Genomic DNA, 23,488 nt, shown 5'->3' on the forward strand with positions numbered 1-23,488 from the left:
GATAGGTATTAGTAGTGCTTAAGGTATATTAGTACGTTAAGTTACTTTAATTACTAGTACGACCTCTAAAGCTACTAAATTAGTTTTTTTAGTGTATATTATTACTTTATAATAGGTAGAGGCTTTTTACCTATCTTACGTTAAGGCGTACGATTTAGATTAACTTTGCCTAGCGGCTAGCAGTTAGGCATTATAAATAACATAGGTTAGCGAAGTTAATAGGCTAGTAAAGTTAATCGTGGGCTGGCTGGCAAGTAGGTAGTTAGGTGGATAGGTGGGTGGATAGGTAGGTTGACTGCCTTCTGTAATAGGCTTAGTTGATTGGCGGCCGCGATACCACTTGCCGTTAGCCCGAATACTAGCGGTATGTCAGTTTAGCCAGAGGATACGGTATCGAACTACAGGTATGTATCTCCTCCATTCGAGCAAAGCACACATAAACACAACGGTCTAGCCTAGCAACGCGAAGACCGCGCCCAACAAACTATCGGGGCGAGCAAGCCACGCGGCAAAGCGAAGCAAGCAATACGCGAAATTACCACAAATCCCCCCCCCCCATGTCTCATGTCCAGAAATGGCATGTTTTGATTGGCGAGACAGTGCTTCAGGATGGGAGCGGGGATGGCATGGCGAGCACTGAGCAGGGGGATCGTATCGATCACTGATCCAAGATACGAAAATGCAGATACCTACGGAGTATCCGTAGTGTAAGAAGCGATGTGTCCCGCCCGGGCTCTACGCAGTCCGGACCTCGAGAGACAGGATACGGTACCTATCCTGCATGGCACGGACACGGCCTGGCCGCTGTGTCAGGTTACACTATTTCCCCGTGATGGATGAACATGCTGTTTGGACGACCCGCCCAATAACAACTAGCTGTCCGCAAGTTCAATAATGCCAACGGCGTTATGGACACAACGACTTCAACCCCCTCCCCGCCTCCAGCAACCAAAACGGCGCTAGAAGGCTAGATAGACACTGGTTGGCAATGGAATGTGGATGCATCAAAGGCACCAGTCGCTTGTAGTCTGGTACATTCATTACGTGCTACGTCAACCATTCTATACCTATATGTACGGGAAGTTTATCTTTCCCCAAAGGTTGTGGTGGCTGTCGGGGACAACAACCACTGAAACCCAGCCCGAATCGAGATGGACCTGCCTGCTGCGATTGACGACTAGAGACCATGCCCAATCAGACTTGCTACGGTTTTGAGTCGCCCTTGTTCGTTGAGACACCGGTGCCATGGTTCTCAGTCGTAGGGTTGGTAGAATCATCGAACGTGCATGTCTCCTCCGTTGGAGTTCGTGACTCCTTTGCCTCGTCATTCGATCTCCATCGACGTCTACATAAGGGCTAGCGTGGGCGACGGGCGTCTCCTTTTCTTCTTCGAAATCCATGCTGGCGTGGCGAGTCTATCCCCGGGTCTTTGAAATTTTGGCCTCGAACGCCTTGTGCCCGCTGTACTCTAAAGACTAACAAACGACGATCGACTTGAGGCCGTTGCTCGCCGCATACGATACAGCACGCACCAGCGATGCCTATAGGAACTGGATCACATCCCCGAGTACCGTATACATGTCCTGCTATCAGCAGGAAACAAAGTCCAACTCGAGATGAATTTGAGAAACGACCATCGGTAGTTGCTGTTTGCGGGGCAACGGCTTGGAAACAACGGGAGAAAGGTACACTGAACGGTGTACGACTATGCCGACGTGCTGCTGTTTATGTGGCTGATAGGGAGGTTTAGCTGCGAGATTCCATGGTACTACGTTTCTTTCTAGATACCTTCCATTGTGGGGTTTAGTGTTGAGCATGATTCTTGTTCCATGTTCAACCGACTGTAATATGTGACCAGGAGGGACCGCCTGGGATACGTACCGAGTGTGTATAGTCAAAAGAAATGGATACTTGCCATTCGGCACCACCCAGAAGTCGGACACATGTGCCCATGATTATTACTTAATAACAGCATTTCATGCGAGTCCAAGATGCGCCAGCTCATCCTCCGATCTGTCACAAGGGGAGATTCCACACTGCACAATGACGACGTCTGATTGGTCTCCTGTTTTAACAAGCTTTTGTTATAGTTCTCGGCGGTTGCAACGACTATTCCACAGCGCTATGATCTTGATATGCCCTTCACCGGCAATTGTCCAAAACGCCCCCACAGCAGCCAACAACGACCCGTTGACGGCTGATTCGTAAAGGGGCAAAGTCTTGGCTGTGCGACCGGCTCTTGGCCTTACGGCCTCTGACTTGACGATGCCAGCCTGGCGGGGTCCTGCACCTCGTCGATGAGAATTGCACACGTGAGGTAGCGGATCCGGCTGGTCTCGGACTGTAACGACGGCGACTAAGAGTTATCACTCGATCAAGTTTGGCACTATCGTAGTTGGGAACATGCCACGAAGAAAGTCGAAAGCAAAAGCTTAGGTACGAACCGCCACTCTCAAGTTCGCGAATGTTCGTCTTGTACCAAGCTATAACTGGGAAGACGTCACGAGTTAGCGGCGAAACGGGCTGGACGGGAACCTCATCAAATGACCAAAACTACTGCTATAGCTCACATCCTTCCGCCGCCGGTTCTGCTAATTATGGACGTGGCACTTGCCCATTGCTGGAACAGCAGGCGCGACGGTCTGATCTGGCGCGGCATTGAAACCCTGATGATCAACTCTGTTCAACCGACTGAGGAGTAGGAGGCGCATCCGAAGGGCGTCGCGAATAACTCGGGCAACTCGGAGCGATATCAGATTTGCGGCACAGCTACCCATTCAACAAGCTAGAAGTTACGATACACACGTTGCCGAGATACTGGTCAGATCGCGCCGGTTAACCCACCACAGCTCTGTCTTGATACGGAACTCCAAATGCTACATCCGAGACGGCGATTCCATAGACGCATCCCTAGCTTACCAACCCTCCCGCAATAGATGGTTGATACGCTTGTTGATGTCAAGTTAATCCACAAGAGACAATGGCTTTCAGAGTTGCCAAGATGCTGTATTGGTAACGTCCACAGCTCACAAGGAAGCAGAAAAGTTTTAAAGGAGTCCGACTCGCCTTCGTCCAACTAGCCTAACACGGGACATCGTGATGAATCCTGAGTTGGATTCCCCCATCCAATATTCGAACACGGATTCTTCTCACCCTGCCCCCTCTTGAATAAGCTTCTCATATCGAAACCCCGGCACTAGACTGCTTCCAACCGCAAGGGTCCGTGGGTGCGTCCCCCGGCCATCGACTTTTGCTCCGATGGACCAGCAACCAGCAGCGCACGTGCAAGACGATGCGGACTACCGACGTCAAGTGTCCCAGGAGGGGTAAACGAGGCCGAGGGGAAACGTGTTTCCACTGCACAGCCTGCCTGCCGTGTGATGGCTCAACTCAAGACTGTTACCGGTGACGACGTGGGCGCTTGCTTTGTAGGCCCCTTCTCCGACATGCCAGCGTCTGGGTGGACGGCGTTTCGCGACGTACGGCTTGCAGGACGCCTTTGCCTTGAAGCTCAAAGCCTCCAGAGATTCTGCATGTCGCAGATCGCATACTAACGCAAGCATGGATACCTGCAAGTATGGCTCAGACTAGTCTCGCCTTTCAAAGGTGCAGATTCTCCCGAGATTGACGTTCGGATGCGGTGTCTTTTTCACTCTGAAATACCCTCTTGTTAAAGATGTTGACGAATACGGATAATAGGGAAAAGAAAAGACGTTGGAACGTGGGGAGGCGACGTGCCGTCATCTAGACTCCTCCCCCAAAGCCATTCCATCCTTGAGACGAACGTCCACCACTCACCATCGTTCCGCCTTCGAGAAACACTCCAAAGCCAGATGGCCCGGCGAAAGAGGCCACTCAGAGCTCTCGTCTCACCTCTCTTCCCCATTGCCACCAAACCGACTGAAACCTCGCATCCGCTTCCTCCCCCCCTCCAGTCCGTGCCGGAACATCCAAAGGCCAGCGCACCCTTCGCCGACGCTAGCGGCAAGCAGCAAAAGTTGAGACGAACAAGGTCTCGCGTACGCGATGATAAGAATTACAGCCCCCGGGTCCACGAGGACCGCCGAGCAGGATTCCAGCGTCGACTGTTTCCTTCTTGGTGGCTCCTGTTGCTCGACGTCTTCCCCTCCTTCCGGCGCATGAGCACTGCCTGCCAAGCGTCGAGATACAACCTTCTCGAGCTGTAACAGCTCCTTCGCACCACCGCGGCCACAGCTCCGTCGCCCTGCGAACGGCTACGGTATCGCGCCTCGCCAGAATGGCGGCGGTTGTGCCCGTTGAGTATCCAGTTCGTGGACCCCCCCCCCCCCCTTCCATCATGGGCCTTATAAGAGCTGACATGCCGCCTCCTTTCTTCCTCTTTTCAGCAACCAGTATACGACTATGGCCCCCCTTACGTGCCTCAGGTGGCGGCGCTGGGCCTCGTCCCGACAATCTCCATCGACGTGCCAGTCTGCATCATCCTGATCATCTTATTCGTCGCCGCCGCCGGAATCAACCTGTTCATCCTTGTCCGCAACCTCGGCTGCAGCCACAAGTTCCTCTTCTCGGGCGTCCTCGTCGGCTTTTGCTTGACGCGCATCATCGCGCTCTCCCTGCGCATCGCCTCGGCCACCCAGCCGTGGAACGTCCGGCTCAACATCGCGGGGAGCATCTTCGCCTCCGCCGGCATCGTCCTCCTCTACGCCATCACCCTTATCTTCGCCCACCGCCTCCTCTGTGGCCTCCACCCCAACATCGGCTGGATTCCTGCCGTCGTGTACTTCTTTTACTTTTGCTACTTCCTCCTCCTCGTCTCCCTCATCTGCGCCATCAGTGCCTTCATCGCCAGCTTCTACACCCTTGTCCCCAAGGAACTCCACGACTGCCACCTCGTCCAGCTTTTTGCCTCCACTGTCTTCGCCATCATCGCCTTGCTCCCCATCCCCATCGTCCTCTTCGCTGCCTTTTACCCTGGCCTCCGCTGTCCCGAGCCTTTTGGCTACGGCTCACTCACTGCCAAAATCGTCATCGTCCTCACCGCTGCCACCCTCCTGGCCATTGGCGCCGTCTACATCTGCGCCGCCAACTACGCCGTCCGTCCCGTCTGGTTTCCCGGCTGGTGGCACTACAAGGTCTGCTACTACATCTTCCTCTACGCTCTCGAGCTCGTCGTCGTTCTCCTCTACGCCTTCTCGCGATTCGACCTCCGCTTCCACATCCCCGACGGCGCCTGCAAGGCTGGTGACTTCATCAAGGGCCAGCATGCCTACAAGCGCGTCAGCGGCCTCACCTTCCGCGCGAGTCTTGACGAGAGAATCACCGTTCACGTCGACGATCGTAAGCGACATGGCTCGTCCCTCACGGAATACTTCACGCCCAGCGGCAACTTGGATCGCCATCATCACTATCACCACCATCATCATCGCCATCACCGCCATCATCCTCCTGCTCCTTCTCGTCATACCCGAGGTAGTCACCTGCACAGGGCTGACTACTTCTCGCGGGCCAGCTATCTGCCCAGCATTGGGGGTGGAACCCACTCCTTCCGAAGCAGTCGCTCCGGGGAGATCAGCAACGAGATCAACATCGATATCAACGGGGGAAGGGACGTCAGGGTAACTAGGCAGGTTATTCGGCAGCGCGTGTATGAGAAGAATTCGAGGGGGAGGTCAACGCATAGAGGGCCGAGTAAAGACAAGAAACGAAGTCGTAAGCGTCGACATGACCATAAGTGATGATAGGACGAAGATGGGCCTGATTTGATCGATCCTCGGGTACATAATGATTGAAAAACCTGCTGCTGGCCTTATGCTTATTTGACATGAACATGAACAGGGTTGTTGAGCAACGGCATTGGAATGTCGAGTTACCCTGCAGGTACCTAGAACACGGGAGATGGAACATCGGCTTGCCACTAGCATCGACACTTTCTCTGTAGCTGGCGGTCTATGATGAGTATCTAACGCGATGACAGGACAGAGTTCAGAACACCCTGGGACTCGTCTTCGGACGATTGGGGGGTCGTGCTCGCGCTCGAGCTTCATAGGCTGTTCTGTCCCTATCTATCATAACGCTCAACCGGAATCTCTCTTTCTTGGGAGTACATTGGTTTTCCTGGCTTTGGTAGTAATCTGACAAAATTAGACTCTCCCAAGCACCAATGCAAGTTGAGCATGCGCCGCCCCTGAATCTTTCGCATCGCGTCCACAGATAGCATCCAGAATGCTCTGGAGCAGGCGGTAAGGGTATTGAATAGATGTATCAGAGGAAGTAATCGGGCGTGCGTCTCGAGACCATCGGCTCGCCGGCTCTCGGACAAGGGTCGAATTGCAGGCTAAATATGGTCAGCAGCCATTCTTGTTGGCAACGCATGTATTTAAGGGCACTTACAACGTGTACTTGAGATGTTCGTCTATTTCCATGATCGCCGCCTGGTTACCGCATCTGTAGCAGTAGTTGGGTGCTGTTCGCGTTAGTAATCGTTGGGCATATCACCAGGTCCAGGGAGAGCTCACCAGAGAAGATGGTAACGACATTTCTGTCTTGCGACCAATTATAGCCCTCCATCACGAGCTGATGAGCACGTGCAATAAGCGTAAGACCGTTGTTGTGGTTGAACGCCTCAGAGATGTCCTGGCCGAAGGTGTAGCCAGCACCACGGGGCGAGATTCCCCAACCGCAGCGGTCATCGGGGTCGGACCAGAGCAGGTCACACATGGGACCCTCGTGGGGCACCTCTTGGATTCTGTCGAGCGCCCTGATGTTGTCAAGGGTATCGATACTCGGGGACAAGCCGCCGTGCAAGCAGAAAATCTGGTTGTCGATGAGGGCAGTAAGGGGGAGGTAGTCGAAGAGATCGGTGAAATACTTCCACACGTTGGCGTTGCCATATTTCCGAAGGCACTCGTCATAAAAGCCATAGACTTGGGTGATCTGGCGGGACTCGTGGTTGCCACGGAGGATGGTGATGCGCTGCGGATATCGGATCTTGAGGGCGACGAGGAGAGTCACAGTCTCGACGGAGTAGTAGCCTCGGTCGACGTAGTCGCCTGGTACGAGTGAGAATCTATCCACAAGGACGCGAGCTTATCGCGGAAACAACATACCCATGAAGAGGTAGTTGGTGTCTGGGTTGGGACCGCCAATTTTGAACAACTCCATAAGATCGTGAAATTGACCGTGGATATCACCGCACACTGTCACCGGGCATTTCTGCAGGAAGGGGGTTAGCGCGAATCACTTTCCCGACTGTCGGGGAAACGTACGACTGGTTGTACGTTGGACTCGTCCTGCAAGACTTCCCGCGCCTGTTGATCGATGTTAGAAAAGCATCCCTGGCGATCACGCGAGAGAGGGGTGGTTCGAGATGAGGGGGCGACGATAAAGGCGATTGGCAGCAATGACCACAGCTGGTGTCCGCGCATCGCGATCCCCATCACGACTCAGAAAGGTGAGTACTGACCTTCTCGCAGAGTCTCTGGACGTCGGCCTCAACGAGTTGCTTGCAACTCATGAGGCTCTCGATCCAGCCATCTAGGGTCGGGATCGTGGTGGGCTCAAGGTTCTGGGCGGAGGGCAGATCGGCGGGGACGCGGCCGACATCCTCCATGTTCGTATCCATGTTAAAAGTCGTCTAGTGGGTTGAAATGTCAGGGTTGGAGATAGAGCAACCGGTCACAAATGGCGGAAAGGTGGAATGCAAAGTACGGCAGCGTCGTCGTCGTCGTCGTCGTCGTAGTCGAGGTTGGTGAGGATGACGTTTATGTTTTCAGCGGCCGGTCGCGGTATTCAGGTTAGCACAGCACCCCAATCCTAGCGTGGGGCTGGCGGCAAATCGTCAAAGGCGGTCAGAGCTTTGTCCAAGGCCAAACAGTAGAGAGAATTGCAATCGAGTATCCGGCGGCAAGGATGAACGAGGGTGGAGGCATTCGCAAGTGTGTGGGATGGAGAGAGATTATGTTCACTGTTGCTTTGCATGTGGTCGGATCAGAAAGGCGTCGATGTTGGGCATGCAGGGGATTTTTGCGATGTGGAAGGTGGTGCCGGTGCGGTGTTCTGCCTGCTCTGCTTTGCTCAGCTGGTTACAGAGTACAGTAGCCAGACCAGATTAGGGTGGGCAGGAGCGAGGGGGGGTGGCACGGTGGACTACGTAGCTAGGTAGGCACGCCACAAGCCAAACGGAACGGGCAGGCTGGAGGAGAGATTGCCTTGAATGTCAACCAGGGCCTGGGACTGGACTGGACTCGCTTAACCCGATACGCTGCACTGAGGCAATAGCTCGTCTCGTAGTGTGCCCCCACTTGTTGCATCGACCCCGGCATAAGGGTACTCCTGCATTAGACTTCCTTCTCCAAAAGATCTCACTTGCTTCACCTATGTAGCTTAACGTGCTCTTGAACTACTTTCACCTCATCGACGTGCTTCAATCATGCTGCATCGGTTCTCTCATTCGATTTTGTTTCCATTTCCATCTTGGGACCGCTGTCAGCCCATAGTCTCCGTGTTCATCCGTTTTAATCAATAACGCCCTCGCAGGTAAACAGTGACAAACCAGGGATGCCAGTCAGTGGTGGCGGCCCTTCCGCGTCTATCTAAAAGGTTACCGTATGCCTGACCTTTTGCCAAACGCAACTCGCAAGATTTGGCCCAATCAGTCGTTTTCCATTACCATGACCATAATCTCATCTACCATCAAACAGTATAGTGGTTGATTTGGATCATCCGTGTGCCTCAACGACTTGCAGACACTCTGGCACTTCCATTTACGACAGCCCGAGGCCAACCGGACTGGTAACTCCCGACGGCTGGTCCAGGTCCCGTCCGACAAGAGTGCGGAAATCCAGCTGCACCTCGTTCAACATCTTTGCGTGCTCGTGTGCTCGCTCCATGCAGTCAGTCCATACCTTGCCGCCGCGCTCAGTACCACTGAGCTGACGGGCAAGGATGCCATTGAAAGTCTCCACCTCTTCCTTGGCCCATTTGACGCAGGCACTCATCATGGGCGGGGGAAAGCATGCGTGAAAGCAGCTCACAGTGTTACGGATGAGTGAAAAGTAAACAAATGAGACTTCCCAGATGTACTGGTGCAAGTTACCCTGGAAGATGCATTGCCTAAAGATGAGGTTAGCCATCAGTTCCAGTCAGGCGGTCATTGTCCCAGCTTACCTCGACCTCTTCTGGATGATGCTGTGCCTCGCTAGCAGATAAGCCTCGCGAGCCCTGTCCTCGTAGCCCAGTCTGGCTAACCAGCTGATGTTTCGCTTGTTCTTCGTAGGCGCAGTGTGCGTCGTTTCCAGCTCGCGAATGATCATGCCCGCCAACTTAGCGCACCGCTCTTCGACCTTGAAGCTGATAAAGTCCTGCGCCACCACGTTGTTCTTCAGCCCCCGGGCGAGGCTCTTGAGTTTCTCGACGCGGCCAACGGCCGGCTCGAAGCTCTGTAGCGCAATGTCGATGTCGAGCTCGTCCATCTGGCTTTCTACCCATCGTAGGTTCTGCTGCTTTCCATCGACTTCGATGAGCATATCCTTGATATCGGATAGCGTCTCCAGCAGCTCTGTTTTCTGAAGCAGACCCGGGTCCCGGGAGGCAAAGTAGTTGATGGTCTCCTTGGCCTTGTTGTTCGCCTCCAGCTCCGATTGTCTCTCCTTGCGCAACTCCTCCACCGCCTTGCGAATGTTCAGAAGTAGGCTGTTCTTCTCCATGTCCTCGGGCTTTTCAGTCCGGTAAATGACGGATTCTTGGCCGACACCTCTAACCATGATAGCGTCCGCTAGCTTGTTTCTGGTTGTAGAATTATCGCTCGACCCTGCCATGTCAACCACTTCGATGTCGAGCAGTGGCCAGCACCTGTCGGCAACCAGCTTGACGAGGGGGCCTTGTGCCTCACGTGAAGGCACATCCGCCTTCCTCTTCTTGCGAGAGGCAATGAGCAGGTGGTCGCTCAAGAGGAATATCTGCATCGCTCGGCGGGACTTGTAAGTGGCATTGTCCAGCTCGATCCATGCGCCCGCATTTTGAATAACGTGGCGACGGGCAGAGTTGGGCAGGAACTTCTGGGACCCCTCAACGTTCTTGTAAAGTGCCTGCATTTGCGAGTTCCACAGTGCGCTTCGATCGGCGACCGAACTTCGCCTGTCCCGTTTGCTCATGCCCGTCGTAAGCTCTCCGCCAAGGTCAGATGACTCAATGTTCCCATTGTTCGAGGCCTGTCGCAGCGCCGTCGTGTTGACCTTGAGATCGGTCATGAGGTTTTTTAGCGCCCGCATCTCGCCCTTGAGTTTCTCAGCCTCCTTGCTGATTTTGATGAACTGAGTGCGGTTCTGCAAAACGTTCTGCTGCAGATCTGCATCGGCCCGGCTTTTGAGGCTGCGCAGGCTTTCCTCGAACTCGCGGATCTGGTCCTCTGATGCCTCACTGAGCAAGTTGGCGACATCTTTTCAGGAGTTAGTCATTTGCAAGCGAGGCAGACATTGGTCAGCCGAGCACTCACATTGATCTGGCGCCAAATCGGGGTCTCGTAATGCCTTGATATCAACGACTGGAGCGGGGGCGGAGTCACCCCCACGGCTTGGAGGTGGGCGTGCTGCTCTGCGCTGGCGGGATTCGTACTTGTCAAGAGATGGCATGGCCGGTACCGGCGGATTGTTCACATCGAAGTCGTTCGGCAGATTATTAAACCGCGTCGAATATCGTCGCTTCACCAAGTCCGAGGTCTGTGTGTCGAGCTATCAGCTCCTGAAGCCTCAATGCCGCACTCCATAGGCACCATCTTTGGGAGAGTGCTTACCTTTCCTCCTCCAGCTTGAGGCGGCGGCCGAAGCCTTGGCTGAACTGGAGGGGGGCCAGCATCGGCCGCCGGCCTCGAGTCGGGGGGCCGTACAGGGCCTGATCCATCTTGCAGAATGGGTTCCGAGATCTGTCGCGGTGCACTAATCTGAGGGCGAGCCTTCCGCTTGCCGCTCCGGAGGGAGATCTTGCTCCGCTCCCGATCCTCCGACATGCTGGGCAATTGAGTTGGTGTGAAGCGCGGAGGTGCTGTTATCGAGAGGCGCTAAGTACGCATATAGCTCAGGTTGTTGCGATGTAGAAAGGGCGAGGACAAAGCCCCCTCGTGGTGTTGCAAGTCGGGTCAGGTCGATATTGTTTCATGCACTGTCTGTCGTCTAAGAAATGGGAAGCTGCTTGCTGTGGTGGCCGTTGAGAAGACAGGGACCCTGCACATTGGACGTCAAGATAGGTAGTAGGTACTAGGTAGGTATCCGTAGTGTCTAGGTAGGTAGGTACGGATAGTACTCGGACCTGGACGAAGACAGTTGACTGGGACGTACCGCGGCACTCATCACACTACGTAACCTCCTCCCTCTCTCCAGTGGACAACAGATCCGAGTGCATGTGGATTATTCGGTGATTCGTTACACCCACTTGCACTGGCCCGTGCCCCTAGACCCACCTACGGCGGCTGCTGCTTGGCAGCCAAAGAACGCGACCTGGGAGCAATGGCGCAGAGGCTAAAAAAATTGGTAGAGGAAGCTCCATCGATTCCCGATAGAGCTTCTTTCCTTGGATATTCACTCCGTCAACGAAACTTCGCCAGTTGTCTCTCCCGGCTCTCCGATCATCTCCAAACTTTCGAAGCGCAGTATATCTCACTCCGAGCGCACCTCTCTGCAAGCTTCGTCGATTCCTCAGCTATCCATTGCTGCAATTCCAGAGCCAAACTCTCCTCCGCAAACCCCCCGAAAATCTCCAAAAAAAAATGTCCCAGACGTCGACGATAGTGACGGCATCAGTCGCCGCCGCCGTTACCGGCTTGGTTGGTGAGTCTTCCTTGACACCTACGCATCCAGCGACCGGGTCACGGCTCTGCCGATATTTGAAAGCCATCAAACCATTGGCGCCATGGAGCTCTCTTGCTAACCCCATCCCCCGAAAAAGCCTACGTCGCCTACTTCGACTACCAGCGCCGCAACAAGGCCGAGTTCCGAAGAGAACTGCGCAGGAACGAGCGCAAACAGCACAGAGCCGAGAAAGAAACGGCCCAGCAGGAGACTATTCGCCAGCGGCAAGCGTTAAAGCAGGCCGTCGACGACGCCAAGGACGAGGGTTTCCCTACCGACGTCGAGGAGAAGGAGACCTACTTCCTTCAGCAGGTCTCCGAGGGAGAGACTCTCTCCGCAGACCGTCAGTCCAACCTCTCCCGGAAAGGTTCCACAAAGCAACTAGTATCATTTGCTGACAATAGTGATGATACAGCCACCCGCGCTGTTGACGCTGCGCTTGCGTTCTACAAGGGTCTGAAGGTCTACCCTACGCCCCAAGACCTGATTAACATCTACGACAAGACTGTCCCCAAGGTGAGGATGGAAATTACTGCCATATAGTGGCTGTTTTGGACTGTTTGTCGCTGACTGTTTCCCAGCCCGTCCTCGACGTCCTCGCCGAGATGATCGCTTACGACGATAGTCTAAAACTTGGCGAGTACCAGGGCGGCATCAACGCCGACTTCAGCAACTTGCCCACCGTCGGCCTGGACTAAACGAACATCCTTTTCGACATAGCAACTCTCCATCATAACGAGGTCCCCTCCACTCTCACTTTTCCTATACCGGAAATTCCTCTCCGGCGCACCGACTAAAAACACGCAGTTACCCCATCAAGTGGCGTGGTGCTGCGAAACCCAATTATCCATCCGTAATCCCTGGCATACTGAGAAAAGAACGAGAAAGAGGGAGGAATTATGACTTTTCAATGTACAATACCTGGCCGGCTGGGCTGTTTTGATAGAAGGTTTTGTAAGAGGAAACCACGTGTATATTGATGATCCAGACAGGGACGAATTAGGCAAGAAGGTAAGTCTATGAAATTTCACGATTTCATGAAGTCTTGACCCAGAAATCTCGTGGCTGGCCCAAACCTCCTGTCTGTGCTCATTACCCCTAATTGATTACCTTTCAATCTTCCTGCCTTTTCTGTCCACTCTCTCGTCCCGGGGGTCGAAACCGCCGTTACCCCAGGTAGCCCACTCGGGTGTCGCCTCGCCCATGTAGTCCTCCGGCCTCCAGTCACCATCCGGGCCGCGCTCTTCCAGCAGCTCGAAGAAGCGCTGGTAGTCGATGCGCGGGTGCCACTTGCCATCGACATAGAAACGTTCACTTGCAAGTAGGACACAGCAGCTGTGGGCATGTTCCGCCGCGATGCCGTACCCAAGACCCTTCTCGTTGAGCCTCTTCTCTAGCGCCTTGACGAACTCGGCTACTTCCCAGTAGAAGGGGACGTTGGACATGCTCAGGCCAGCGTTGGACGCCGTCGAGGTACCGCAGTACGTGACGCCCTTGATCTCGACGAAGCAAGGCAGACCCTTCTCCACGAGCTGAGCGTAGCCCTCGACCTCGTCGTCGACATTAAAACCTTTGACCAGGGTCAGGCGGAAGACGGTGCGATGCTTGAAGCGCTTCTCCCTTAGGATATCGAGACACCGCTGGAAGCGCTCCCAGAAGTCCCGGTGCAGGGGGCGGTCGATCTTGCGGAGAGACTCCTTGTTGGAGGCGTCGATGGAGACGTACAGCTGCGTCACAGCCTTGAGGGCGGCAAGCTGATCCGGGTGCTGGGCGTTACAGACAAGAAAAGAGGAGATTCGCTCGGCGTGGAGCATGCCGAGGAACTCATTGATGTAAGGGTAAAAGATGGGCTCGCCGACGAGGGAGAGAGCGCAGTGCCGGATGCGCATGGCTTCAGCAAACCTCTCGGCGCGAACACCAGGAACTCCTCGGAGCATCTTGATCTTGCTGTAGTGATTGGCCTTTACACCGTCGAAGATAAGCTCTGGAGGGTCGACGACCCAGCGCCAGGTCGTGCCGACGGGATTTGTGCCGTGACGCCAGCAGAAGACGCATTTGTTAGAGCACGAAAGCGAAGGCGTCGTCTCCATGCACTGGTGCGAGTTGATGCCGTAGAAGGAATACTTGTAGCAAGAGCCGCGGCCGCGGAGAGCCGACTTGGTCCAGCGGCAGATCTTAACGCCTGAGTGTGAGCCTACAATGGAGTAGCCCTGCTTTGTGAGTGATGCGTAGGTGGGTGAGTTCTTTGGCACCATCTCCTTGACCACGGATGTGGGCGTCTTCTTCTGCGCTGTCTTGCCGTACGTTGTGAAGTCAACGGCGATGGGTGCCGCCACCGTGCGGCTTTTTGTGCCCGCGTCCGGGTTTGAGCTCTTCATAATTCGGCCCAGGTCCTCGACGTCATCAATATTCTTGCGGTTCTTCAGCTTCTCGGGCTTAGCCTCCGAGTCCTCAATGAGAACTTCATCATCATCCTCTTCCGCGGATTCGTCGTCACTCTCCTCCGGGGCGCCACTTCCGGGAAGACCCTCACCCAAGCTGCCCGTCTTGGCCAGCATGCCGAGTACATCAACGACGCCCTCGGACCATTCGGATAACCGCTCGGTGTAGTCCCTCTTCGTGTCACCCATCCCTACGGGGAAAGCTCTCTTCCGGCCTGTCAACTTGGCCATCCACTTGTCGACCTCCTTGGCCTGGAAACAGAAACCGTCATCCTCCGTCGGCCAACCCTCTCTGTCACCAAAGCCAAAAACGGAGTATCCAAGGAGCAAAGACAGTGGAGCAGTATCAATGCGGAAGTCATGGTGAGTCTCCTGAAGGTGTTCCAGAAAAGTGTCGTTGATCGTATCGATGTTGTAGCTCGGCAGTAGGAAGAGGTAGAAGAGCTCGGCAGGGTCCTCCTCCGACTTGGGCGGGGTGATGAAATAGTCGTCAAAGTCGACCTCGGCAAGATCGAGGACCTCGGGCGTAGCGAAAAAGCAGTTGGTGTCTGTGGCGACTTTTTGCAGCTCTTTTTCGAGGCGTTCTGCGTATTCCTTTGCAATCTTAGACGTGTTTGCGGTGATGCTTGAGAAGAAGACTAGAGGCCTTATCTTGCGGGCCAGGGCTTCTCCTCTCGATGAGTCCGAAGTGGCTCGCTTGACTAGACCGCCCTTTATCCTCTTGGGTCCGTTCGATTTCTGCGCTTTCGGCTCGGCGGTAGGGCTCGGCGGGCTGAGTTCACCATCCGTCTTCGCCTCCTTCTTTTGGTCTACAAGCTTGGTCGCAGACTCTTCTCTATTATAGACCTTGGGGATCGCCTTCAATTCTCCCTTCTCCTTGGTGCTGTGTAGATAGAAACGTAGAACGAGCAAGCCGAAAGCCGCGAAAAGAATTACGGGAATACGAATTTGCTGCCACGCATCGTGGGCGTCTGTACAAAAGGAGTGTAAGCACAAGGGACGTCAAACCCGTTGGCAGTCACGCGAGAGGGAATGCAACTTACTGTTCAGCATGTCCTTGAACCCCGCAGGTTCAAGGTAGGACGCCATTGTAAGGTCAATGGAGCGGCGCTTTGCTCGAGTCCGAGCTGTTGCGCGGGTGCTGTGTCACTTCGGAAAGTGCGAAAAGGCTGGTGTCCTCCCAGGTCGCGTCTGGGCGGTAGCGGGGTTTGACCAGTGGGTGCGACTGCAATTGCAATTATTATTCAAACTTTCCTACAGCTGCGCCTGGACTTCTTTGGTGGTGCCCCGCCACAGAATCTGCCCTGCACCTCGGACCCCGCCATTAGCCTCTTCGGGAACCTCAGTTGTTGACTATCTATCGCTTAGCGCAACACGTAGACAACAAACCCTCTGCACTTCCAAACATACCTCTCTAGATGATAGAGACCAGTGCTTAAAGGGAATGGCCCCAATGCCCCCCAAGCATGTCCTCAAGATCGTAATGTTCTGGCGCTCTTACCTCAAGAACAAGTTGTTTAAACCGGTATAAGCCCCGAATGCAATCCAAAAACGACAGTACGACATAAGGCTATTGACTTCAGAAAGGCTTTGCATTAGGAGTATCTGGTGGGTTCATGGAACCTGGCACAAGATCTGCCCTAGCCAGCTGCTCAGACTCTTCGATACGAACTAGCCCGCGTCTGCCAGTCCCTTAGGTCTCTAAAACAGGGTGCGGAGAAGATCTCGCTAGATTTAGACTCATGGAATGTTGTAACAGCAATTATCAACCTAAGACAGGACGGAAAGAGAACATCCAGCGAGTCGGTCAATAGAAAGGGCTTGCACTATTCGCCTAACCGAAGCAAGCTTATAAAAGTCGCCAACATGCCAAGCGGGAAGGTGAACCTCCACCATCAGAGGCCCGATGACAGAGAGACGGGAACGATAGGCTCCTTTGTTAGAAGACTATATGCGGTCAGGTGATGAAATTAGAGTACGGAGACCATGCTTGAGAAGCAAATACTGATGTCCCAAAAGATGCAGGATACGATGAATACGGTGAACGAACAATATGGGGTGGTAGGAACCTGAGCAACTAGGCCGCCCTCAGAGAGTGTCACTGCAACCGAAAGGTTGGACCAAGACTGGAAGCCATTAATACCACTCGAAGCTCTGGGCAGTTTCGTTTAATCCCGTGCTAAATGCCAGACCAAGTACTTGGGGACGGCTTATACGGCATATGGTACCGTTATGCATGTCGCCAAGACGTAACGGGGCCCAGGCTCAGGAGTCAAACCATAGGCCCTGAGCAGGTGCCCGTGAGAATATCGTCATGCCAATGATTGCAGAAAAAATGTGAGTGTTTCACCATCTTGTGAACTCGAAACCTACTTGCATACCCCGTAAGAGAACAATCAAGGAACTTGAGCTCAAGTTGAACTATCTGCAGTTTTCCGCCATAGTGACGGCCGTTCTCTCCAATCCACACTGAGTACCCCTAGTGAGAAGTGCTCAGGGACCCCTTCGCCGTTTTCGGCAACATGCCCCGCCAGGACCCGCTCAGGTGACTGGAGCGGTTATCGGTCAGCGCCAGCAGAGCGGGCCCGGGCCATAGAACAGAGAATAGGCATTGCTTGTGTCAAACGTCTTGTTTTTTGCAATCACTGCATTAAAGGGGCATGTCATTATGTTGATATTTAGCTAAATCTCAAACCGCGAAACGCTAAGCAGGACCATCTCGTCTTATAGTTGGCCATCTGACCACTGAAAAATCCGGGCCGTCTTTCGCCTATCAGCGGCTTTGCCAGGATCACTTGAGTTTTGCAAGTGGCTATCTCGCCCAACCAGAAGCGCGTATTTTTGGAGACTTATCCGCCAACCGTCGAAATGGTCGCTCCATTAAGCCATGCTCTGGTAACGTGGCCAGATTGACACTGTCTCAAAGGGCAATAAACAGGAACGATAGGATGACCCACTGTCCGAGGTCGGATCAACCAGTAGTTCCGCCAGACCCGCCCATTTCCATCAGGTATTGAGCGCCAGTCCTGGTGACCGGGCAGAATCGTATTATCGACGAGCAAAACGAGCCAAACCCCGCACGACTACCCAACAGCCCATCACCATCCAGAGCAACAACGTAGTTGATAGTGTCCGTAGCCATGGCCCTCGATATCCTGACGAAGATCACCTCTGCCTTTGGGCGTGACCTCAAGCACGACGGCAACCGGTTCGATGAGCTCGTGTGGGGATTGAAAGAGGCACTTGGCCCGTCGTCGGGATTGGATTCAGCAGATGTCGATGTCAAGGAGTTGATGAAGCTGATGGAAGAGTACAACACAAGAGAGAGCGAATGGGTACAATTTGCATTCGCAGAAAAGGGCATGGGATACACCCGCAACCTTGTCGATGAGGGCAACGGCAAGAGCAACCTTGTGAGTACAAGGCGTCGCCGCCACGACTTCGTGGCAGACACATCAGGCTAACGCGACACAGCTTGTGCTTGTCTGGACCCCAGGCAAGGGCAGTCCCATCCACGACCACGGCAATGCCCACTGCCTCATGAAGATCCTCAAAGGCGATCTGACTGAGATCCGATATGCCTTCCCCGAAGGCGACGCAGAACAACCCATGAAGGTCATCTCTGAGAGAACACACAAGGAGAATGCGGTGGCATACATGGCAGATGAGCTTGGTGTTCACCGAGTCTGCAACAGGGGCAGCGACTTCGCTGTGTCCCTTCACCGTAGGTCTTGCTTGGCCGACTCTGTAACGAATCGGCTGACCATGTTGTAGTCTACACCCCTCCCAACGTCGCCAAGGGGGGATGCAACATCTTCAACGAGAAGACGGGCAAGCGCAGCCATGTGGCCAAGTGCGGCTACTACTCGGCGTACGGCCGCCGACTACCGAAGCAGTAGATGTGAGAGTGCCGACGGTGTTCTATCTCGTTCTAGGGGTTCGCATATTTGGCTTTGATGATTGTCCGAGCTTGGAGACGTCCTGTTTGATGTAAGACTGAGAATGCCGAGAGCCGAAGAGCACATGTCGGCAGGCTGATGACTGATGATGAATGAGTGCTCTATCCGGTACGTAGAGGGATAGATGCTGACGAGGAGCTCGACCTGCTGCGTTTCCGTATGTATTTCGGGCACCAAAGGGTAGCAAATTCAACAGACAAACACTTGAGACTGGAAAATCCGAACGAAGTGAGGTTGTAAGTGCGCAAGAGCCGCAAAGTCCTCGTTGCTGGCCAGAAACCATCCAAACGGCCCCGAATCTGGTCACGTGAAATGTCGTGATTTTGTCAACAGGTGGTGATTGGCTGATGTGGACCTCCCCACGATGGCGTGCTCGACATGTCCAGCTCCACTCTTCCATCATCATCAGCCACAAATCAAGCCCCATACACCATCCACATCCTCCATACCTAAAACAAATCGTTACGTCGCCCCCCACCTACCCACCCAAACGCTAAGTAAGCAGGACGCGAAAGACGTGTTGAATGAGGTTCCCGTCTGCTTGGGAAACTGATTCTGGGAAGCCGAATGTGGAAGTGCTCGGTACCGACCTAAAATCTTACCAATCTAACGACTTTCCCAATCTGCTCCAGTATTAGCCCCAATCCGGCTCCGGGAATAGGCCCAGAGCTTTCGGCATTGAGGATGCCGCCCAAGAAGCGCGGTCCTCCCGTCATCGATCTCGTTAGTAGCGACAGCGACGGCGATTCCACCCCACGGCCGACAAAAAGGGCGTCTGGCAACCGTCCGGTAACTCTAAGCGGCCAGGCAGGCGTCAGGGGGGTTGGAAATGCACGATTCAACGTTCAGCCAGTTGTCAGCCCCGGTGTCATAACGGGGCCTTCGTCTCAAGCTCATACATACTATGACACCGACGAGGAGTTAATTGACTTGACTCAAGCTCCCGACGGCCCACTACGGGAGCTTTATGGAACTCTCGGTATTGTGCCTCTGCTTCTGTTTGATTTCTCTGAACTAATATGACGACTTAGAAAACAAAATCGTTGGTGTGCGTTATTACAATGGTTATGCCTCTCCTGGCGAGGTCGTCGTTTGCCTGCGAGAGCCCAACAACCAGGTATTATTTTCTCTATTACTGCCGTACTTTGTAGAGGGGATCCAGAGCATCGAGGATATTGTCTCTGCCCATGTCAAGGATGTTTCTAAAATAACTATAGTACGATCGGAATGCCATTCGGGTATGCAATGTCATGGGCGTTCAGATTGGCCACTTGCCGCGCAAAGTGGTGGAAAAGCTGGCGCCATATGTTGTACGTTCCTCGACTGATTTGACAGGGTAACCTACTCACATGTGAACCAGGACCGGGATGAAATTGCGATAGAAGCAATTCTCACAGGAGAGAAGGGCATGTTCGACTGCCCCATTCGTCTACATATCTATGGAACCAGCAACCGCATCGACCGTCTGGCGCTAGAAGAAAGGCTGAAGAAAGACAAGCTTATCAAAGCTGGCGAGCTCAAGAAGACGAGAGCTGAGGCCGATGCCCAGCGAAAGATGCTGGGTATCAAGGGCAGTCAGTCAACAGTTGGTCTGGATGGCGGCACGGCAGAGCCCGAGTTATCACTGGAGGAGCTAGCGCAAGCCAGTCAGGCAATGCAGGGCCAACCCCGTGGAGACGCGGTACGGTCATTCGTCGTAGATGAAGACTTCTTGTCCAAGATGCCTATGGCAGAGCAACCTGCTGTCCTGGAGTCGACGTTGCTTCCGTATCAGTTACAGGTAAGATTACGCTCTTAGCGCATTGGCGTTCTTCCGCGAGCTCAACAGCTAGTGTAAAGCACGACAAGTGCTTCAAAACAATAGCTCGGGACTAATCGCGCATAGGGTCTGGCTTGGATGATGGCTAAGGAGAATCCTCGACTGCCGGCCAAGGGCACTCAGGAAAGCATTCAACTGTGGAAATGGGACCAACGAGGACGTGGCATGTACAATATGGCGACGAACTTTGTGGTGTCGAATCCACCAAAGCTTCTTTCCGGAGGCTTATTGGCTGATGATATGGGTCTCGGCAAGACGCTGCAAGTCATCAGCCTGATTTTGACCGGTGGCCCTGGCCCGACTCTTATTGTTGCCCCGTTGAGCGTCATGAGTAACTGGAAACAACAGATTCACAGGCACGTCAAGCAAGAGCATCTGCCGAAGATCTTCACATATCACGGGAGCAACAGGGCGACAAAGAATGAGCTGGCCCAGTACCAGGTTGTCATCACTAGTTACAACAAGCTTGCAACTGAGGGTGGCAAAGAAAAGAATGAGACGCCGATGGGATCGCTTATGGCTACAAATTGGAGACGAGTCGTACTTGATGAAGGCCACATCATACGCAATGCGAAAACGAAAGCTGCTGTTGCCGCCCGAAAACTTAACGCGCAGTCAAGATGGGTGCTCACGGGAACGCCAATGTCAGAACCCCTCCATCCTATTTGTTACATAAACGTGCGCTTCTAGGAACACTCTGCTAACGATCTTCAGCATCAACAACGTCAAAGACTTCCAGTCCTTGCTGCAGTTTCTTTCCATCACCGGAGGTGTCGAACAGCCTGCTATTTTTAATACTGTTATTGCACGGCCTCTCGCGCAGGGTGACAAGACAGCCGAAGCCCTTCTCCAGCTGTTGATGCGGGACCTCTGTTTACGACGCAAAAAGGACATGAAATTCATCGATCTCAAGCTACCAATGAAGAAAGAATACATCCACCGCATTGCCTTCAGACCGGATGAGAAGAGAAAATACGACGCCTTGCTGTAAGTCGATCGGATAAGAATTCTGCAATAACACTGCTAATTCAAAACCACAGGTCCGAAGCACAGGTGGCCTTGAAAGATTATCAGGCCAATGCCAGCGGAGTCAAGGGCCAGTTCCAAAATGTTTTGGAGCGGCTCCTTCGCCTGCGTCAGGTGTAAGGAACGACCGATTTTGACAGTAGTACTCGGACTGACCCAGATCTAGGTGTAATCATTGGACGCTTTGCCGCAAGAGAATCGACGATCTCCTTGCAGCTCTCGAGGGCCAGTCCGTCGTCGCTCTAAACTCAGAAAACATCAAGATCTTGCAAGAGGCGCTGCGTCTCTATATCGAGACACAGGAAGATTGCGCCGTTTGCCTTGATACTCTGAACAACCCCGTCATCACGCACTGCAAACATGTTTTCTGCCGCGGATGCATTTCCAAGGTGATTGAGGCACAGCACAAATGCCCAATGTGCCGCAACCAGCTCGGAGAAGACGCACTACTCGAGCCCGCCCCTGAAGGCGGCGAAGAAAATGATGAGAACTTTGACGGCGACGCGAAGAGCTCCAAGACCGAAGCCCTCCTGAAGATCCTCCAGGCCACGACCAAAGACCCCAAGTCCAAGGTCATCATCTTCTCACAGTGGACGTCGTTTTTGACTATCATCCAGAACCAGCTCGTTGAGGCAGGATACAAATTTGCCCGCATCGATGGGTCTATGACGGCATCGAAGCGCGATGCCGCCATTCACGCCCTAGACCACGATCCTGACACGCGCGTGATGCTCGCCAGCTTGGCCGTCTGCAGCGTCGGCCTCAACCTCGTCGCCGCGGATACCGTCATCCTGGCCGACAGCTGGTGGGCGCCGGCCATTGAAGACCAGGCCGTAGACCGCGTGCACCGTCTGGGGCAGAAGCGGCCAACGACGGTGTGGCGTCTTGTCATGGAGGGGACCGTTGAAGAGCGTGTGCTAGACATCCAGCACGAGAAGCGGACGCTTGTGGGCAAGGCATTCCAGGAGAAGAACAAGGGCAAGAAGACCCAGGAGACTCGTATGGCGGATATTGCGAAGCTGCTTGGCTGAAATGCTTCTCCATCACATCGGGCTCCCAATGGATGTGGGGGCAGAGTGGTAAACAAAAGTTGTATTCGTAGACATGATCTGCTAGGTTTGCTTGATCCACATCATGTACTTGTATCTTTGTCGGTGCTCAAGGGGCGGTCTATTTATACCAATGTAGCTTATGAGAATCGAGCGTTAGTGAGATTTCACAGCTATCGTCGAGGTCTATATGGTACCTCGATCCTTCCGCTTACACCCCTCTCCCGTCGCGTGAAAGTCATATGCAAAAAAACCTGTCTTTACAAACCAACAGTCTCTTGCGTTCCATCATCTCCTCTGTTGTGCTTTTTGTAGTTCCATATACCCAGTCCGTAGACCAACTGACACTTGCTTCTTCCAATATCGGGGTACATTGTTTAATGGCAGAGATGCCTACGCGACGACAAACATGTCCTGCTCCCGCGGATGGCTGATGACCTCTTAAAGGCTTTTGTCGGGATACAAACTACAAATGAGGGGCTTGAGATTGGCCCATTGTGCCCGGAGACGTTTAGACTGTTCTTTCCTTCGGCGTGTTGGCCCTCCACGGCCAACCTCTGCCCAGCGTAGCTGCGAGAAAGCCTGGCGGTCCACCATGCTTACCACACTTGGGGCTCATGCCGCAAGGCTACCAGCTCGCACCTCATGACGGCGACCGGATGTCCTCAAGAGAAGAGGCAGAGAGCTTTGGCAACCAATCAACGCCCAGCCGAGCTTCGAGTTGCGACTCCAGAACTGCCGCCCTTGGGCTAGCAATTGTCATTGTCCAAGCGTGAAGACGAATTAAAATTCTTCCACTTGAACACCAAAGCCACAACCTCAAATATACAAACCCCAAATCACTGGAGCATGAGCATAGGGTTGCTGAGCTATCATCACCAGTATCCATTTCAATCGGCCAATAGCTGGCTTGGGGTCGGAACCTCATTAAAACGAGTTTGAGGCTTCGCAAAAGAAGGCCTGCAGGCTCGTGAGCTCAGAATGGGATTTCCTCCACCAAGCCACTCGTTTACGACATAGCACCACTAATCACCTGAAATTCATCGATAAATTCACAGACAGCCAGGCACTGGCACTGAAAAGATGCATCACAACAAAGCCGTAACGCGCACAGTCTTCAATAGCCCAAATGACACGTCGGCGTCAGGTCGGCGGAGACCGACACACCAAGGAATGCGGACCGCATGTCTACACAAACATTTACTTACAAGCTGGACAACAATCCACAACATGAACCGGCTACGGTAGGAACACGCGCAAAATCAGACTCCATCCAGAACAGGCTTGTGTCTCTGGGACGAAGGCAACGTGGATGCGGCGACGCGAACTCTCGATGACGAGCCGCCACGCCACAGAACAGCAAGAAGCTTGG

General features: G+C 53.7%; 7 protein-coding genes across 7 annotated transcripts; 4 read left to right on the top strand and 3 right to left on the bottom strand.

Moving 5' to 3' along the window:
- Positions 1 to 4,258: 4,258 nt before the first annotated feature.
- On the top strand, positions 4,259 to 5,318 carry GLRG_05888 (uncharacterized protein; the record flags this gene model as incomplete). The annotated part of the gene is made up of 2 exons (XM_008096573.1): positions 4,259 to 4,288; positions 4,368 to 5,318. Coding segments are annotated over 2 exons (981 nt in total), but the record flags the coding sequence as incomplete, so codon positions are not given.
- A 925-nt stretch (positions 5,319 to 6,243) lies between these two features.
- Positions 6,244 to 7,603, bottom strand: GLRG_05889 (calcineurin-like phosphoesterase; the record flags this gene model as incomplete). Its single annotated transcript, XM_008096574.1, has 6 exons — positions 6,244 to 6,316; positions 6,373 to 6,445; positions 6,498 to 7,031; positions 7,089 to 7,194; positions 7,248 to 7,289; positions 7,445 to 7,603. 6 exons carry the CDS (start codon positions 7,601 to 7,603, stop codon positions 6,244 to 6,246), a joined length of 987 nt encoding a protein of 328 aa, XP_008094765.1.
- Positions 7,604 to 8,744: 1,141 nt separating this feature from the next.
- Positions 8,745 to 10,984, bottom strand: GLRG_05890 (uncharacterized protein; the record flags this gene model as incomplete). The annotated part of the gene is made up of 4 exons (XM_008096575.1): positions 8,745 to 9,093; positions 9,148 to 10,417; positions 10,475 to 10,697; positions 10,772 to 10,984. The coding sequence occupies 4 exons, from the start codon at positions 10,982 to 10,984 to the stop codon at positions 8,745 to 8,747; spliced, it is 2,055 nt and encodes a 684-aa protein (XP_008094766.1).
- Positions 10,985 to 11,740: 756 nt separating this feature from the next.
- Positions 11,741 to 12,520, top strand: GLRG_05891 (MAS20 protein import receptor; the record flags this gene model as incomplete). Its single annotated transcript, XM_008096576.1, has 4 exons — positions 11,741 to 11,801; positions 11,920 to 12,165; positions 12,238 to 12,338; positions 12,404 to 12,520. 4 exons carry the CDS (start codon positions 11,741 to 11,743, stop codon positions 12,518 to 12,520), a joined length of 525 nt encoding a protein of 174 aa, XP_008094767.1.
- A 408-nt stretch (positions 12,521 to 12,928) lies between these two features.
- Positions 12,929 to 15,352, bottom strand: GLRG_05892 (wyosine base formation; the record flags this gene model as incomplete). The annotated part of the gene is made up of 2 exons (XM_008096577.1): positions 12,929 to 15,234; positions 15,307 to 15,352. 2 exons carry the CDS (start codon positions 15,350 to 15,352, stop codon positions 12,929 to 12,931), a joined length of 2,352 nt encoding a protein of 783 aa, XP_008094768.1.
- A 2,051-nt stretch (positions 15,353 to 17,403) lies between these two features.
- On the top strand, positions 17,404 to 18,162 carry GLRG_05893 (cysteine dioxygenase type I; the record flags this gene model as incomplete). The annotated part of the gene is made up of 3 exons (XM_008096578.1): positions 17,404 to 17,676; positions 17,738 to 17,987; positions 18,038 to 18,162. 3 exons carry the CDS (start codon positions 17,404 to 17,406, stop codon positions 18,160 to 18,162), a joined length of 648 nt encoding a protein of 215 aa, XP_008094769.1.
- A 744-nt stretch (positions 18,163 to 18,906) lies between these two features.
- GLRG_05894 (SNF2 family domain-containing protein) lies at positions 18,907 to 22,098 on the top strand (the record flags this gene model as incomplete). Its single annotated transcript, XM_008096579.1, has 8 exons — positions 18,907 to 19,201; positions 19,254 to 19,339; positions 19,440 to 19,532; positions 19,583 to 20,002; positions 20,108 to 20,685; positions 20,756 to 21,028; positions 21,082 to 21,183; positions 21,234 to 22,098. 8 exons carry the CDS (start codon positions 18,907 to 18,909, stop codon positions 22,096 to 22,098), a joined length of 2,712 nt encoding a protein of 903 aa, XP_008094770.1.
- Positions 22,099 to 23,488: the final 1,390 nt, after the last annotated feature.

Source organism: Colletotrichum graminicola (assembly GCF_000149035.1).
Source record: "Colletotrichum graminicola M1.001 genomic scaffold supercont1.21, whole genome shotgun sequence".
Classification (NCBI taxonomy): domain Eukaryota; kingdom Fungi; phylum Ascomycota; class Sordariomycetes; order Glomerellales; family Glomerellaceae; genus Colletotrichum; species Colletotrichum graminicola.